Below are 15842 nucleotides of genomic sequence, written 5' to 3'. Positions count from 1 at the left end.
ATTGTACCAAGAAGGAAAATGATGCATCAATACTCTACCAGACAAAAATCTCCTTATGGACCTTATTGTCACTTTGTGCCTCTTTTTTTCTTTAAATTATTAATTTATACAAAATATTGATATTAAAATTTGAATTTAATTACCTTGATACATTGTTTCCAATTATATATCAACTTATTTACATAGACAATTTTTTCCCATTCTGATTCTAGTTGGGAGTGAATGGGACATTTCAATGAGCAAAACGCGATGAGAATGACCTAACAGAACATATTAATGAATTTTGTTCTTTTTTCATCTCATCAATATATTTATATTTGAGCTGCGTATATTACTACTTCATAGTGTAGTTTTTAAATTCTTATATACAAGAATATATGACAAAGTGAAAATAAATCTCAGTTGGAGGCTTCTATTTGTCATATTACAAATGGAATTTTGGAATTTAGCTTCACAAAGTTGTAGACACTAGACAACTGATGTTATTACACTACATAAGACAATTTTATAATCAACATAGCTGTTCAATTTACCTACTCCTTCACCTTTTCTACTTTTACTTGGGAACATTTACGGTCAAGTAAGTTTAATTAAGAATATTTGTCCTAATTTCGATCTCTATCTTATCTTTAATTATAAGACATCAGTTCATTTATATTATTGTGCTTTCATTTTCTTTTTGTTAGTGAAACATCAACAAATAAAGGAGGAAAAAGCCAGTAGCGTACACACGAATTTTTATAAGTCATATCACGTCTTAGTTAAATAAATATTATTATGTTATATTAAAAATAAAATACAATCCACATATATATCAATTAGCTTGAAGGATTAAATGGATTCAGATAACCTCATTAAAAGTAATACTCCCGTCGTTCATATTAATTTACTGGTTCATGTTTGACTTGGTACACCCCTTGAGTAATAATAAATACAGGGATATTTTACTATACCACTCTTTATTAATTATAATTCATCGATCGAAATATTAAAAAATGAATAGTATTTAATACAAAGGTAAAGTGGACACAAAATACTCAAGTATCTCTTAATTATCCAACTAGACAAATAAAGTTGGACAACTATTTTTAATAAATTGAACAAATAAAATGGACTGAGGAATATTAAACACTTTTTTTCTTAAAAATGGAGGGAGTATGTATATATAAAGCATCAAACAATTTAAAATTTTATTATTTATCTAATTCAATAAATCAAACTTAACTAATTTCATTGACGAGAGAAAAGAGGAAATGGGAAAAAAAAGAACAATAACTAATGTTGGGATATCTCAACTTTGGTCGAATTTGCTGTTGCGATACTAAAGTTTTATGAGGACCTGTTACCTCTCTACACTATTTAATACCGTATTGTAAACATATATATTTGACCACGTGGACATAAAAAATAATGCAAAATTATAAATAGTAATGTGTCCATTAAATATCGCAACAGTAAATTCGACACAGAACCTCTAATTCAAAATTAAAACATCAGACCAACAGAGCTGCAATATTAATTGTGACAAACAATGTCACTTAACAAAATTGATCCATATTTCTTTTCGCCTTTTTATTATACATACGAATTTAATAATTTTTTCCACAAAGTCGTATCACGTGATTCCCTTACTCTAACGTATATCTTCCCCCAGAAAGAGTAATGACGACGATAAGGCTTTTGTGTAAGGGACATATGTGTATGATTTTTGTGTAAGCTAAGGGACATGCACGTTTTTGTGTACTTAAAAAAACTTGAGGGACATGCATGCTTTTGCAATTTATTGGTACCATCTTAATAATTCACGTAGCTATATATCCATATTGGGTTGCTTGTCAATTATGAAACTTATGTCCAACAATAACAACAACAAAGCAAACGTGATTTAGTAAATGGAGTCTAAGAGAGTAAAGTGTATATAATTTACCCTTTATCTTACGTAAGATATATAGATTGTTTTTAATAAATTTCGTATTTCTACAGCTAGATGTAACAGTAAAACATTGTCAAAACCGGTGAATACGTGTCTTTTTGGTGCCTGTGCAAATTCAACTAATTTGAATCATGAATTCGCCCATTAAAGTTAAGACTAATTAATCAGTCTGACGTAACTCTAATTACGTATTTAATTTTCTTTATTTTGTCAATTTTTTCTTTATTTACGTCTTGTGTTCAAAAAACAGAAGAAAAGGAATTTAAGGATAAAAAGATAAAGCCAAAAAGAAAAGTTGTTTAATTTAATTTGCTAAAAAGTGAAATTTCCACTAAGGTGGATTAGTTCAAAAATTGAGAAGGCGGAAGCTTCGAACAAGGAAGGACCACTTCCCAAGCCTTTAGTTTCGGGAGATTTAGTTTTATAAATTTATTTTTAATTTTATATATTGTTTGAGATATTCATACGTAAGCGAATTGCACACTTTATAAAAATATATTCGATTAGTATCAATTGCAAAAGAATTAATGGATTTAACCGAAAACTAAAAAAATTGTAGAAATCAGAGTACAAATTTTAAATTGTCTGGCGCGTAAATTTTTATATACTCATTATCTCTTTTGGACAAATTATATGGTGCTATCCCTTAGCTTCACCCCCTAATTTTCGGTAAATGTGTACTTGAATTTATATCTGATCAAATCTAGGTAATTATCTATTGTATTTATGGATTTTTTTAAGTAAAAATTTAAGGAATCCCATAGTGTAATTCAATAATTACATTTTGTCCCGACAAAATTAGTATTTACAAAAAATCCCTTAAATTTGTTGTTCCGTGATACTTTAGACTCTAGTGATACATGGTAAATGATACATGGTAAGTTTAAACTGTTGAGAAAAAAATGGGGAAAAAACGGTACAATTAATGTTGTTACTAAAACAGCTTAATTTAAGGTAACAGATCATTAATCACTATAAAATCAGCACGTAATTGGATAACATTCTCCCCTATGTATAAGGTAACAAATCATTAAACATTTGGATAACATTCTCCCCTATATATTTTTCAAAGTCCTTTAGGAAATTGTTGTTAAAATTGACAGCAAACCTTATGGTGTGTTGGTATCTTTTTAATCTTGTACTTCAGTGGCTGCAATTTGAAAATAAAACAGCAAATTATAACGATATTGAAATATAAATACTAAATAAAACAACTAATAACTTACTGATACATGGTTTCAGTTTTCAGAAATTCATACTACATGAAAAACATGTGATACATGTCTACTACATGTATCAGTGAATTAACTAAAACATTATAACATGTGATACATATCTAATACATGTATCAGAAACATCGACTAAACAATATACACACTGATTCTATATGTATCATCAAGTACAGTGGATGACACATTTATTAAACTTAGTGAATGATACATTATAACAATTTTCAAAACATGTATCAGTACATCAACTAAACAACTAATACCTTACTGATTTATGAAAGTATATATATATATATATATATATATATATATATCATTTGAACCTTTTGTAAGGTGACCGTTCATTTTCATCTGCTTGCCTCCAAGAACAAGAAGATTACCAAATTCATCTGCTTTTTGGTTGTTCGTTTAATCTTTCCTCTGATTGGAATTTGTTTCTTCGGTAACTGAACTTGGGGGTTTAGGATTTTTATTTTTGGGAGTTGTTAAGCATGTGGGTTTACGTTGAAGTTGCAATGGCGGAGTAAGTAATCTTTAAGAGAAGGAAGATGATTATGGAAAAAAAAAGAACTGAAACTTGATGGAGTAAGAACAAAACGGGAGAAGTTAAGAGAAGTTGTCCTGATTTTTGAAATTTCAAAATTTTTGAATTTTGAAATAACAAAATTTCAAAATTGGGTCTTTTATTTAAAATTAATTAAAATTAATAATTCAAAATCAAAAAAAATGATTTAAAAGGTTGAGTGTTTAAATGGAGAAAATTCAAAATTCAAAAACTGATTTAAAAGGTTGAGTGTTTTAATGGAGAAAAAATAGGCATTAAAATGGGTAATTGTGTATTATAGGAGAGAGAATGTAATGTATCTATAAACTTACATTAAAATTAAAAAAAAGGGAATTATGTAATATTTAAAAAAAGAAGGGAAAATTAGAGAATATAAAACTTATAGTTGTGTATTTAAGTTATTTTTCCTTTTTTTTAAGTTGTTTTTTTTCTCACCCACATTGAAAATCCGACTAAATTCGGATCGCGCTCTGTATGGCCCATTTGGGGTGACGCTCCTAACATGATTGTTGCCATTACAAAACCGTAACAATTTGTAATCAACACTAGTGTATATATATAGTGTATCACATGTATATTACTATTAGTTTCTTGCTATGGATTTTGTTGAAATGATGTATGTTTTGAGAAGAACATGAAAATGTTTAATTTGAAGGCCAAAATAATGGTCCCAACTTTGAAGCAAGCAAGTAAGAATATAGTAGTGAACAAAGAAAGAGACAATAGATCCAGCTGTGATTCAAATTCCTCTTAATTCATATCTATTTTCCTTTTGTCGACTATATAGTATGGTATTATTATATAATTTTTCTTTCTTCTCACGTTTAGTCAATTCATATTCCTATTGTTACAATGTTGTTGGTCCATTTTCTTGCATGTGTTTCTATCCATACATAAAAGTGGCTCTTGCTTATACAATTTTTCTCTTCACATACACCTAATTATATCAAAAGGGAATGAATAAAACTTTGCCATCAATATGCCTTTCTTAATATTATTATTTTTCTATGTTAGGTCTCGTGAATGTTTTAAATATAGTACGAATTTCTAGTTTCCGTTCATAATTTTGTTATCTTGTTTTATTGTTACGTAGCAAATAGGGCTAGCTATAGAAGCATGCATGTTATGCAGCTACAATGATGCTTTTTTGCCCTCTCTTCGTTTGGGATAGGAGGACTAGTAAACACGGGGAAGAAACAGGTGAAGTGTGTTGTTCATAATGTAAATTAAAATATAATTATTTTGCCTCTTTGTTGGACTACTAACGCAAATATAATAGTCTTTGTCTTTCTGATCAGAGTTAGGAACCAATTTGAATTTGAATTTTAATCTTGCCATGTTAGTGATTTTCAATCATAGACATTTTGTTAGGAAGTTGATGTGCTAGTCAAGAATTAGGTCGAGGTGGCTAGTGACTTAGAGCCTATTTGGATGGGTTTAAAAGAAGTAACTTATAAGTCCAAAAGTAAAATTCATAAGTAGATGGTATTTGGTTTTTGACTTATTCTAAAACTATTTTAGCACCAACATGGATGCTTAAAAATATTTTATAACTTTTCCGAACACTTTCATAATTAAAAACTACTTTAAGAGTCAAAAACACGTAAAAATAAGTTAATTCAAACGACACTTTATCTTATGTATAAAGGGAATCCTTTTTTATTCTTTGAGTTTGGGTGTTAGCCACAACTCATATTCTTTCGGTAATTTCTTCACCATTGTTCATTCTTGGACATACCGATTAACTTTACATCTTTTCTTTATAGTGTCCAAACAAAAATAAAAAATAAAAAATTAAAAAACGGTTGAAAGTTTCAATTCTTTTATTGGTTCATTTAAATTTGTGACAGTGTAGGAGGGAAAAAAAGTAGCTAGCTAGAAAAAATGCATTATTCTTCAAGTTTACTTTTCCTCCACTTTCACCATGGCTTCTACTACTTTTATTTTAAATCAATAGAGGGTAAAGTAAAGGGAAATAAAAGAAGGAAAGTTAAAAAGGGTAAAAGAATACAAGTTTATAAACTTTAGGTTCCAATTATGTGCATGGAAGTAGACAAAAAATAAGAATCTTGATGAAAAAGAAAAACAACAAAGTAAGAAAGAACAAGCAAAGTATATATACTACTACTTTAATTTGAGTACCAATTAGGTAAGGTTAACAAAAGAGTACAGTGAACTCAATTGAATTATTTTAATCATATGATATTTGATCTATTAAAACTTTATATTTTATTTTAGTACTATTAACATAGTAAATACCTAAATCAAATGAAAAATAGGAACATATTTTACCTCACCAAATGTTGACTGGTCCAATTACGAAGCAATACGTACAAGCAGCAGTATACAAAAACGACCACGTCAGCAGTGTGCAGACTCCTATTGCATAATTTGCACTTTCCCTTTGTTTCTTTGGGTAAGAATATTAACGATTTTTTACCAAATTAAGCCATTATATAAAGTAATTTATCAAAATAATATATTTTTTTAAAATTTTATAAAATTGATATAAACGTATTTTACAGTAATATTTTAGGGTATATTTTATTTTTTGAAAGCTGACGACGTTAGATTGATATACGTTACTCACACTAACATTTTACTCCTAAAGCGTTATTCATAGTAACGTTTTAAGATTAAAACGTTACTCAAAATAACATTTTAGGATTAAAACATAACTTACAGTAACGTATATCAACCTAACGCTGTTAGTTTTTAAAAATTAAATATACCCGAAAACGTGACTGTAAAATATATTTATACTAGTTTTATAAAATTTTAGAAAAATATTCTTTTTTATAAATTTCTTTATATAATAGTTTAATTTGGTCAAAAATTTGAATATTAATAAGACCATTCACAATGTTTCTATTTTGCCCTTCTGTATTTTAAATAAAAAGTAAGTGATAGAAAATATCTTTGCTACCAAAATAATAGATAATCTTTAACTCTACCTAAATTTATATTTTCATATCATAATATGATACAAATTATGCCTTTAAAAAACTTTCTAAGTTTTATCGCTCAATTTCTAATTGAAAAACTTATGTTATTAGATGCAAAAGTTCAAGTCAATATCCTCAACCTATGTTGCAAAAGACATAACTTAAGTTTTACGTTCAAAAACTTATATACATGATCAACATAGGCTATTTTTTTTCCTCTAAACTAATGCCTAGCAAAATTATTAGGTCATAGAAATATTACATATTTTATGCCGCTAACTTAATTCCCACCAAACTTATATCATATCAAACGTGAAATAAAACTTCTCTAAAGTTATATATAGTGAAATTAGATTATAGAGTATTTGATCCACAAATGTTTATTAAATGAGTAGCAAAGACAAAATTTAAAAATATCACATTTTATGGGCAAAATCATGCAAAAACTTCTATTAATAAAATAATGCCATAGCCAAATAATGGTTACCTAGTACCACAAAACACACACATTATCCTTTTGGCACTAATATTTTCAAATATGCATATATGGAGAAAATACTCAAAAAATGAGAAAAGTAATTTGCTTATTATTGTTTATTTTTTAAAAAAAAATTGGAAAGAGAAGGAAAAGGTAAGCAAGAAAAGGAGAGATGCATGATATTGTCCACCCACAACAAATTGAAATTCTTATCAATGATGTTTAGGGAGCATGAAAGGATGGAGGTGGGCAGCTTTAGCTTTATCAACTACTATTATACTACTTTTCTCTTTTTATATTATATAAATATAATATAAGTTTGTTTCTTTGGAATGATAGTCTCATGAAGCGTGTAAAATCATGTTATTTTTAAAAATTCCAAAACAACATATAGTGTGCTATTCCATAGTGGAATCAATTAAAGTACATTCATCATGCATACCCCTCTTCCACAAGCAATCAATCATAAAGGTAGTAAAAAAATATTGTGTATTCGGTAAAAAAAAAAAATACTTTTACGTATACACAGTTAACTATACATAGCTGTCCATTGTAATAGGTTGAACTAATTTAAGATCGAATATATTGACAATTCTTTAAGAAATTTTTTTTTAAATACACTCAAATTATATTATATTTATTGAGCACTTAGGTACAAAATAAACAGTTTCTCATATTTTGAAAGTGTTTGTACCCGTTCAAAACCTCTAAGTTTATCACATTAAATATTCCTTTTATTTTAAATTATACACATCAACATTAATTGAAACATGTAGGAAGTCTTACAACTTATTAAAATGCGTGATATATTTTAAATGATAAATATGTCTATGAAATGGATATTTGGAAATATGCACAAAAAGCTTCTTTAAAAATTTGAGTCAGGAGTATCTAATATGAGGATTTTATCATGTTTACTTCATGTGATCAATTGAAACACATCACAGTAATTTATCTATAAATGTTTAAAATATAAACGTATTCTTTTTTTAAAAAAATAAATAACTCATTATAAGACGTTAAACTATATTTATAATAATGCAAAACATATTTATCTGGCAAATATAATAAAAATAATTGTTATAGCCTACAAAGATACCCCTCATCATGGGCGTGTCTTGGGTCCCTAGCCTATGTGACTGGTCAGTTCACCAAACCCATTATCAATCTCTAGCCTAATTTTCTAGAGATTCCCACATTCTTAGCCTCTTTTAAAAACATAGAATTTTTTTTAAAAAAAACAAGTTTTTGGGATTTTGTTGAATGGCCAAACTCAGGGAATGTTGGATTCCCTTGTAAATCCAACTCCCATAGCCATACTTGCACTCTTACACATCCCAAATGTTTGTTCCCAACTTTTTTTTAAAATTAAAATATTACTAACTACTATTGCACATAATAAATCTCATATGATAATGACAAAAAATAACTTATTTCTAAGCCATAAGTTAGCTAGTGAATGACTCACCCATGAGGAATTTTTGGTCTTATTATAGCTGCACTGCACACTACACTAATGCTTTTGCTTATTTGTCTTCAAAGAGTGATTTTGATTTAAGCTTAAAACAGAGGTCCATTAGAAAACTTGTCATTTCTATGTCTATATACTTCAAGACAAGTGTTGTTTGATTAAGATAGTAGTAATTAGATTTCCATTTAGACTGAGTTATACTTTAATTTTTTTTTAATATATTCTTTTCCTTACAAAGGGTCTGTGTCCCCAGTGACAGGCATGCTGTGTTCTCCTTTTTACAAAGACTGCTTTTTTTTTTCTTTCTATGGAGACTGACAAGACAGTAATAAAATGATTTTCTGGCATACAAAAGCTATAGTTTTGTTTTCAATCTAAAAAGACTATTAGAAGAAGAAAATCCAGTGGAGGGGTTTGTCTCTCTGGTATTCATTTGAGTTTCTGTTTCTTTCTTGAAATTTAATGGAAAAGAAAAGAGAGATAAAGGCTTCATTCTTGTATGTGGCTACATTCTTGGCTCTTTGGAGTTCAGCAGCAGGATTGCTTTCTCCTAAAGGTGTCAACTTTGAAGGTAATTAGTGTTCTTGTTAATAAAATTCTGCATTATGTATACTGAAAATACTAAGTTTTCATCTGGGATGTTCCTCTTTTCTTTTTTTTTGAATCTCAGTGCAAGCTTTAATGGCCATAAAAGTTGCTTTGAAGGATCCTCATGGGGTTCTTGATAATTGGGATAGTACTTCTGTCGATCCATGTAGTTGGGCTATGGTTACTTGTTCTTCTGAGAGTTTGGTTATTGGCTTGTAAGTATTATTTGTTGCAAAGATGAAATCTTTTTCTTTGTTTGTGTCTTTGCAATTCAAATGTTTGATTTTTTTTTTTACCTTTCTGTATTATGCAGAGGGGCACCAAGCCAGAATCTGTCTGGTACTTTTTCTCCTAGCATTGGCAATTTGACAAATCTTCAGATTATGTGAGTTACTAAAATCAGTGATTTCAACCTCTCTTGATTCTTTCTGTTACTTTCTTGAATAACCATTTCTTTTTTCTTTTGAAACAGATTGCTGCAGAATAACAATATAACAGGACCAATCCCAAAAGAAATTGGAAGGCTCTCAAAACTTCAGACTCTTGATCTTTCTGATAATTTCTTCACTGGTGATATTCCTGTTTCTTTGGGACACTTGAGTGACCTCAAGTACATGTAAGAATCTTAACAGAGAGTCAATTCTCATACTAAACTTCAATTTTTATGCTTCATTTTTTTTTTATCTTCCAACAGTTCCAATATCAGTTTCTTTATATTAACTTGTTCAGGAGGCTCAACAATAACAGTCTATCAGGAGAAATTCCAGTCTCATTAGCCAACATGTCACAGCTTACTCTAGTGTAAATCCCTATTGCTTTACTTATCTTTTTCCTTTTCAAAATTTGAGATTGATTTTGGTATTTAACCTTTTGATTCAGGGACTTATCCTTCAATAACTTGAGTGGACCGGTACCTAGGTTCCCCCCCAAGAAATTCAAGTACGCTAATTAACAGCTTATTCATGTCTTGTTAATAGAAAGCTGGAATGTTGAGAATAATTTATGTTCTCTTGTTGTTCTGTGATTGTAGCATTGTTGGAAATCCATTGATCTGCGAGACGGGGTCTGAGCCAGACTGCTATGGAATGCAATTGTTGCCTATGTCAATGACATTGAATGGTTCAGAATGTATGCATTACAGAATGTCATTTTCCAAATCTAACCATCTTATCTAGCCTGTAATTTATGATTTTGCAGTTTCTTCTGTTTCATCTCACTTTATTGCTCCGTGTTTGTTATCCAGCTTCGCCTTCTGGGAAGCGAAAAGGTCATAAAATCGCGCTTGTATTTGGCTCGACTCTTGGTTGTATTTCTTTGCTTGTTCTTGGAATTGGACTCTTTCTATGGTCAAGGCATAGACACAATCAACAAGCCTTTTTTGATGTTAAAGGTTGGTTATCTGTTCTAAACTTTAGCTCACTGTTCTCATGAAAGTTATGATCATCGCTTCTTACTCATTTCTATTATTTGCTAATATTAGATCGGCATCATGAAGAAGTTTCCCTTGGAAATTTAAGAAGATTCCAATTCAAGGATCTCCAAATTGCAACCAACAACTTCAGCAACAAAAACATTTTAGGAAAAGGTGGTTTTGGGAATGTTTATAAAGGCCATCTCCCAGACGGTACTCCTGTGGCTGTAAAGAGGCTAAATGATGGCAATGCAATTGGTGGTGAGAAACAATTCCAAACAGAAGTCGAAATGATAAGCTTAGCAGTGCATCGTAACCTCCTCAGGCTCTATGGATTTTGTATGACACAGTCGGAGAAGCTTTTGGTTTACCCTTATATGTCCAATGGTAGTGTAGCTTCGCGCCTCAGAGGTAAAAAAATACATTAAATTAGCAAAGTGGCATTTCAGATATCTTACTTGTGTTATGCTGAAATATAGTCCATGTTACTTTCTACAGTAAAACCTGTGTTGGATTGGGGAACAAGGAAGCGAATTGCTATAGGAGCTGCTCGAGGACTGTTATATCTTCACGAACAATGTGATCCAAAGATAATTCATAGAGATGTTAAAGCAGCAAATATATTGCTCGATGACTTTTGTGAGGCGGTTGTGGGAGATTTTGGGCTGGCAAAGCTTTTAGATCACCAGGATTCACATGTCACAACAGCTGTGCGCGGTACAGTAGGGCATATAGCCCCTGAATACTTATCAACAGGCCAATCATCTGAGAAAACAGACGTGTTCGGATTTGGGATCCTTCTACTTGAACTGATCACAGGAATGAGAGCTATCGAATTTGGAAAAGCAGCTAACCAAAAGGGAGTAATGCTTGATTGGGTAAGTATCAATTTGACAAGCCTCACTTTCTATATTTGAAAATTATTTTTTAAACTTTAGACTTCTCATTTTACCCTTAACGACATCCTCTTTTAGTCAGAGAAATGTCATGGCATGTTTCGCGATATTGTATATCCTATAAAGTGTAACATTTGGCGTACATTTCCATCAGGTTAGGAAAATTCACCAAGAGAAGAAACTTGATGTCCTTGTTGATAAAGATTTGAGAATCAACTATGATCGAATCGAGCTAGAGGAAATGGTGCAAGTTGCTCTGCTTTGCACACAATATCTTCCAGGCCACAGACCAAAAATGTCTGAAATTGTTCGTATGCTTGAAGGTGATGGACTTGCAGAGAGATGGGAAGCATCCCAAAAATTTGATGGTAGTAACAAGTATAAAACTAAAGAGCTATCCTCATCCGAGAGATTCTCAGATCTCACCGATGATTCTTTATTACTTGTACAAGCCATGGAGCTGTCTGGTCCTAGGTGAGCAAGTTAAATTACACATATTTATAACGTAAAATTTCACACTTAGAGAGGTAATTTATTAAGCTATGTGGTAATGTATAGTAATGAACCATCAAAGATTCAAAGAACTTTGATGTGTTCTGTTATTTTTTTGTTTCTTTATTGTATATGCTCATCTTTTAATTTTTTTCCTCGTACAACCTGTATTTGTAGTTTAGACAATGTTGTAATTTGAAAATCTGAAATGAAACTTTTAAGCATTATAGTGTGGTTTTGACATCATTTGGCTTAGTAATTAGCATGTCATAATAATGATTAGCAACAGCTATTGAAGATGATAATGGAATTGCTGGTGGATAAGCTAATGATTTCTGGATATTTAATCTTTAAGAAAAAGTTAGCTAAACTATAGTTTATATTTTAGTGCAACGCACGAAGCGACACTAAAGACATAATAGATGTAAATATTCATAATAGCAAGGAATCCAAGAAAACACAGTGGTCCAGCACGGAAATATCTTATTGATTTAGTATCCAATCACAAAAATGTGTTATCAAGTTTGACGAGTGTGAAAAACAAATGAAATAACGTAAAACTAAACAACTATCGTCTACAATAACATAACAATGAGACCTCTAGATAACATTTCACTAACTCCTTTTCAGAACCATTTTTTGATCTTATGTGAGAAGTTATATTACATTTTCAGTATAATGGCTTTTTTCACTTATCAACTTTTAATCTTGTGTTTTATTATACTTTATGTTTTTTGTTTTATATATAAAATAATATTTTATCGTAATAATTAAAAATATTCGAACAAACAATATCATTATATTTAATTTAGATGTATTTTATAAAAGACTAGCGTCTAGTCAGGTTTCTTTTTTTTTTTAAACTGATAGAGGGTACGAAAAGATAGAGTCTCTTGTCCTTTTCCCTAACACAAGATAGCACACAAGTTTATTAGTCTCTTTCTCTCTATTTACTTGTTCATATTTTTTTTATATTCATTTTTATATTTGTTCATTTAATCAAGAAAGAATAACAATTTTTTTCCTAAAATGCCTTTATTTAATTCAAGAAAATTTCTAGTACTACTAAGTTGTAATGCATGGTTTTTGGAACCAGAAAATACATTTATTACATTTGGAGAGTTGTATGATCTTTTACTCCCTCCGTCCGAAAATGTTTGTCATGTTGCGCTTATCGAAAGTCAATTTGACTAATTTTCAAAGGTAAATTAGATCACATTATTTCGATATTTTAAACAAAACAATTAGATATTCTAAAACTATATGAAAAATACTATAAATTACAATTTTTTGCATATTAATATGATGAAAAAATACATCTTAAAATGTTAGTCAGTTTTTATAATTTGACTCTAAAAATAGAAATTATGACAAATAATACCGGACGGAGGGATAAGTTAAAGATAAAATTATAACTATACCATGATAATCATTGATGTTTTAATATGTATGACACTTCTAAAGTAGACGATTAAATAGGAACAAAAGACGTAAAAACAAATGTTAGAATAAAATAATAATGAAGGCAGACGATAGATATCAGAAGAGAGTTAAATTTTTGCAGTACTCAAACATGATTTTATCAAAAACAAAAAGGCTTCAACTCCATATGGGTGTTTAAAATAAGTAGATACATATTGCGGTCAAAATCACTATGACTCTATGAGGTTTCTTTAGGATTCAATATTCAAACAAAAATCGAGTCATATATAACAAGGAAAAATGACTGAAATATACGTATTATATTTTTTTTATTTTTAATATTTTCTTCTATTATTAAAAATTTTTAAAAAAATCTCTTATTTCTTTAATGTGTCCGAGCTACATATTAATGTATTTGAGTCAGTATTTAATGTATCCGAGCTACATATTATGTATTCGATTTATTTATAATGTATCCGAGCTAGTTTTTAATGTATCTGACATACTGTTTAATGTGTCCGAGCTATATATTATGTAATTAAGGGGGGGAAAGCTAAAAATTAAATTAACATCCTATTTCATTCAAATTATTGTCAAGAATTCAAAATCCTATAGTGTAACAAACCAAAAAGATCAAAAAATTAAATTTCTTTCTTCTTGTTCATCGTTCTCTCTGTTTCATAAAAAAATTTGTCGAAATTTTGGAAAGCGAGGTGAGTTATGAAGGATTGTATGGAATTGTTGCTGGACAAACAATTTCTTTTGTGAATCTTCAAGTTCATCGAATATCCTTTCGATTTTGATTTAGAATATTGAAAATTTTGATATTCAAAATTCTTTTCCTAGTTTAGATAAGAGATCGATACATTAGAGTGTGATAGTTGCTATGTAATTGATACATTTCATATAAATTCGAATTTATGTATCATATCTAGAAAAATAATGCATGATACATTACTATCTATGTATCTCATTTAAATTGATGAGTATCATATTGTTTGTCTTGAAAGATATGTATGCTAACATAATGTATCATTTTATAGTTGATAATAATGTATCTGATACAATCAGATTGTTAAAGAAGGATGTACCTAATCTGAAATAATATGTATTTATAAATGTATCACAATAAATAAGAATTAAGTTATCAATTACATACATGAACACACACAATTCATGAAAATATTTTTTATATGAAAAACACCAGAATAAAGAGAAAAATGTTAAACCATATGAAATTTTGATGAAATTAAAACTAATATTATTATGAGACAACTAGAAGATTAGTTGTAATACAAGAATCCTAATCAATTTTTATGAATAATTAATTGTTAGATCCATAACCAACTCAAATTATGAAAAATTTACAAGCATTATATATATATTTTTATCAAACACACAATGTGAGTTTTATTAATAAAAATAAAGAAATCAAATACAAATATCAAACCCAACAATGATTTGAAAATAATAGAAAAACAAAATAACTATTAAACCAAAAAAAGGAAAAAGAAGGAAAAAGACGAAATTAAAAAAAACTACAACAGAAAAGGCGAACTTCTACAAATATTATATTAATTATTATTAAATAATGACTAATACATACTGAGAATCAAAATAAATTCAAAATTTGTAAATGCTAAAGAAGCAAAGAGAATTTAGGAATAAAATGAAAATGGACAGTGAGAAACGTGGATATATGCTGAAAATAGGAGTGACATATTTATGTCTGTGGAAGATTTTATGTATTGAAGGAACATAAGGAATTTTTGGAATTTCTAAAAAAATAGAAATAAATGGATATTAAGGTAAGTTAATGTTTGTATATAAGTAATTTTTCCTTAAAAATATGTGATTTCTAAAGTTTATGGTAATTGGAAAAATAACTTAAATACACAAATATAATTTTTATATTCTCTAATTTTCCCTACTTGTTTTAAATATTACATAATTCCCTTTTTTTTTTATTTTAGTGTAAGTTTTTAGATACATTACATTCTCTCTCCTATAATACACATTTACCCATTTTAATGCCTATTTTTTCTCCATTAAAACACTCAACCTCTTAAATCAGTTTTTGAATTTTAAATTTTATCCATTTAAACACTCAACCTTTTAATCAGCTTTTTGATTTTGAATTATTATATTTAATTAATTTTAAATAAAAGACCAAATTTTGAAATTTTGAATTTCAAAATTCAAAAAATTTGAAATTTAAAAAAGTAAAAATTTCAGGAAGCAGGACAACTTCCATTAACTTCTACCGTTTTCTTCTTGCTCCACAAAGTTTCAGTCCTTTTTTTTCCTTAATCATCTTCATTCATCTTAACCCGGCATATTTTTTTCTTTTCTTCTTTTTATTCTTAATCCATCATCGTCTATTTCTTCCTAATCTGTAATCGTTTGAACCCA

General features: G+C 29.0%; 1 protein-coding gene across 1 annotated transcript; it reads left to right on the top strand.

The window, feature by feature from the left end:
• Nucleotides 1–8433: 8433 nt before the first annotated feature.
• Nucleotides 8434–12251, top strand: LOC107011814 (protein NSP-INTERACTING KINASE 1-like). Its single transcript, XM_015211464.2, has 11 exons — nucleotides 8434–9192; nucleotides 9292–9424; nucleotides 9523–9594; nucleotides 9682–9825; nucleotides 9939–10010; nucleotides 10089–10148; nucleotides 10240–10337; nucleotides 10453–10599; nucleotides 10690–11031; nucleotides 11119–11498; nucleotides 11671–12251. The coding sequence occupies exons 1-11, from the start codon at nucleotides 9084–9086 to the stop codon at nucleotides 11992–11994; spliced, it is 1881 nt and encodes a 626-aa protein (XP_015066950.1). The 5' UTR covers nucleotides 8434–9083; the 3' UTR covers nucleotides 11995–12251.
• The last annotated feature ends 3591 nt before the right edge of the window (nucleotides 12252–15842 follow it).

This window comes from Solanum pennellii, chromosome 2, assembly GCF_001406875.1.
Source record: "Solanum pennellii chromosome 2, SPENNV200".
NCBI lineage: Eukaryota > Viridiplantae > Streptophyta > Magnoliopsida > Solanales > Solanaceae > Solanum > Solanum pennellii.
This window is presented reverse-complemented; position numbering and strand designations above follow the sequence as displayed.

Bases quoted from the DNA above. Each gene is read 5' to 3' on its own strand.
- LOC107011814 (XM_015211464.2), top strand. From the start codon at position 9,084: ATGGAAAAGAAAAGAGAGATAAAGGCTTCATTCTTGTATGTGGCTACA. The intron at 9,425-9,522 runs GTAAGTATTATT...TGTATTATGCAG, and splicing joins GAGAGTTTGGTTATTGGCTT to AGGGGCACCAAGCCAGAATC. The intron at 10,149-10,239 runs GTACGCTAATTA...CTGTGATTGTAG, and splicing joins TTCCCCCCCAAGAAATTCAA to CATTGTTGGAAATCCATTGA.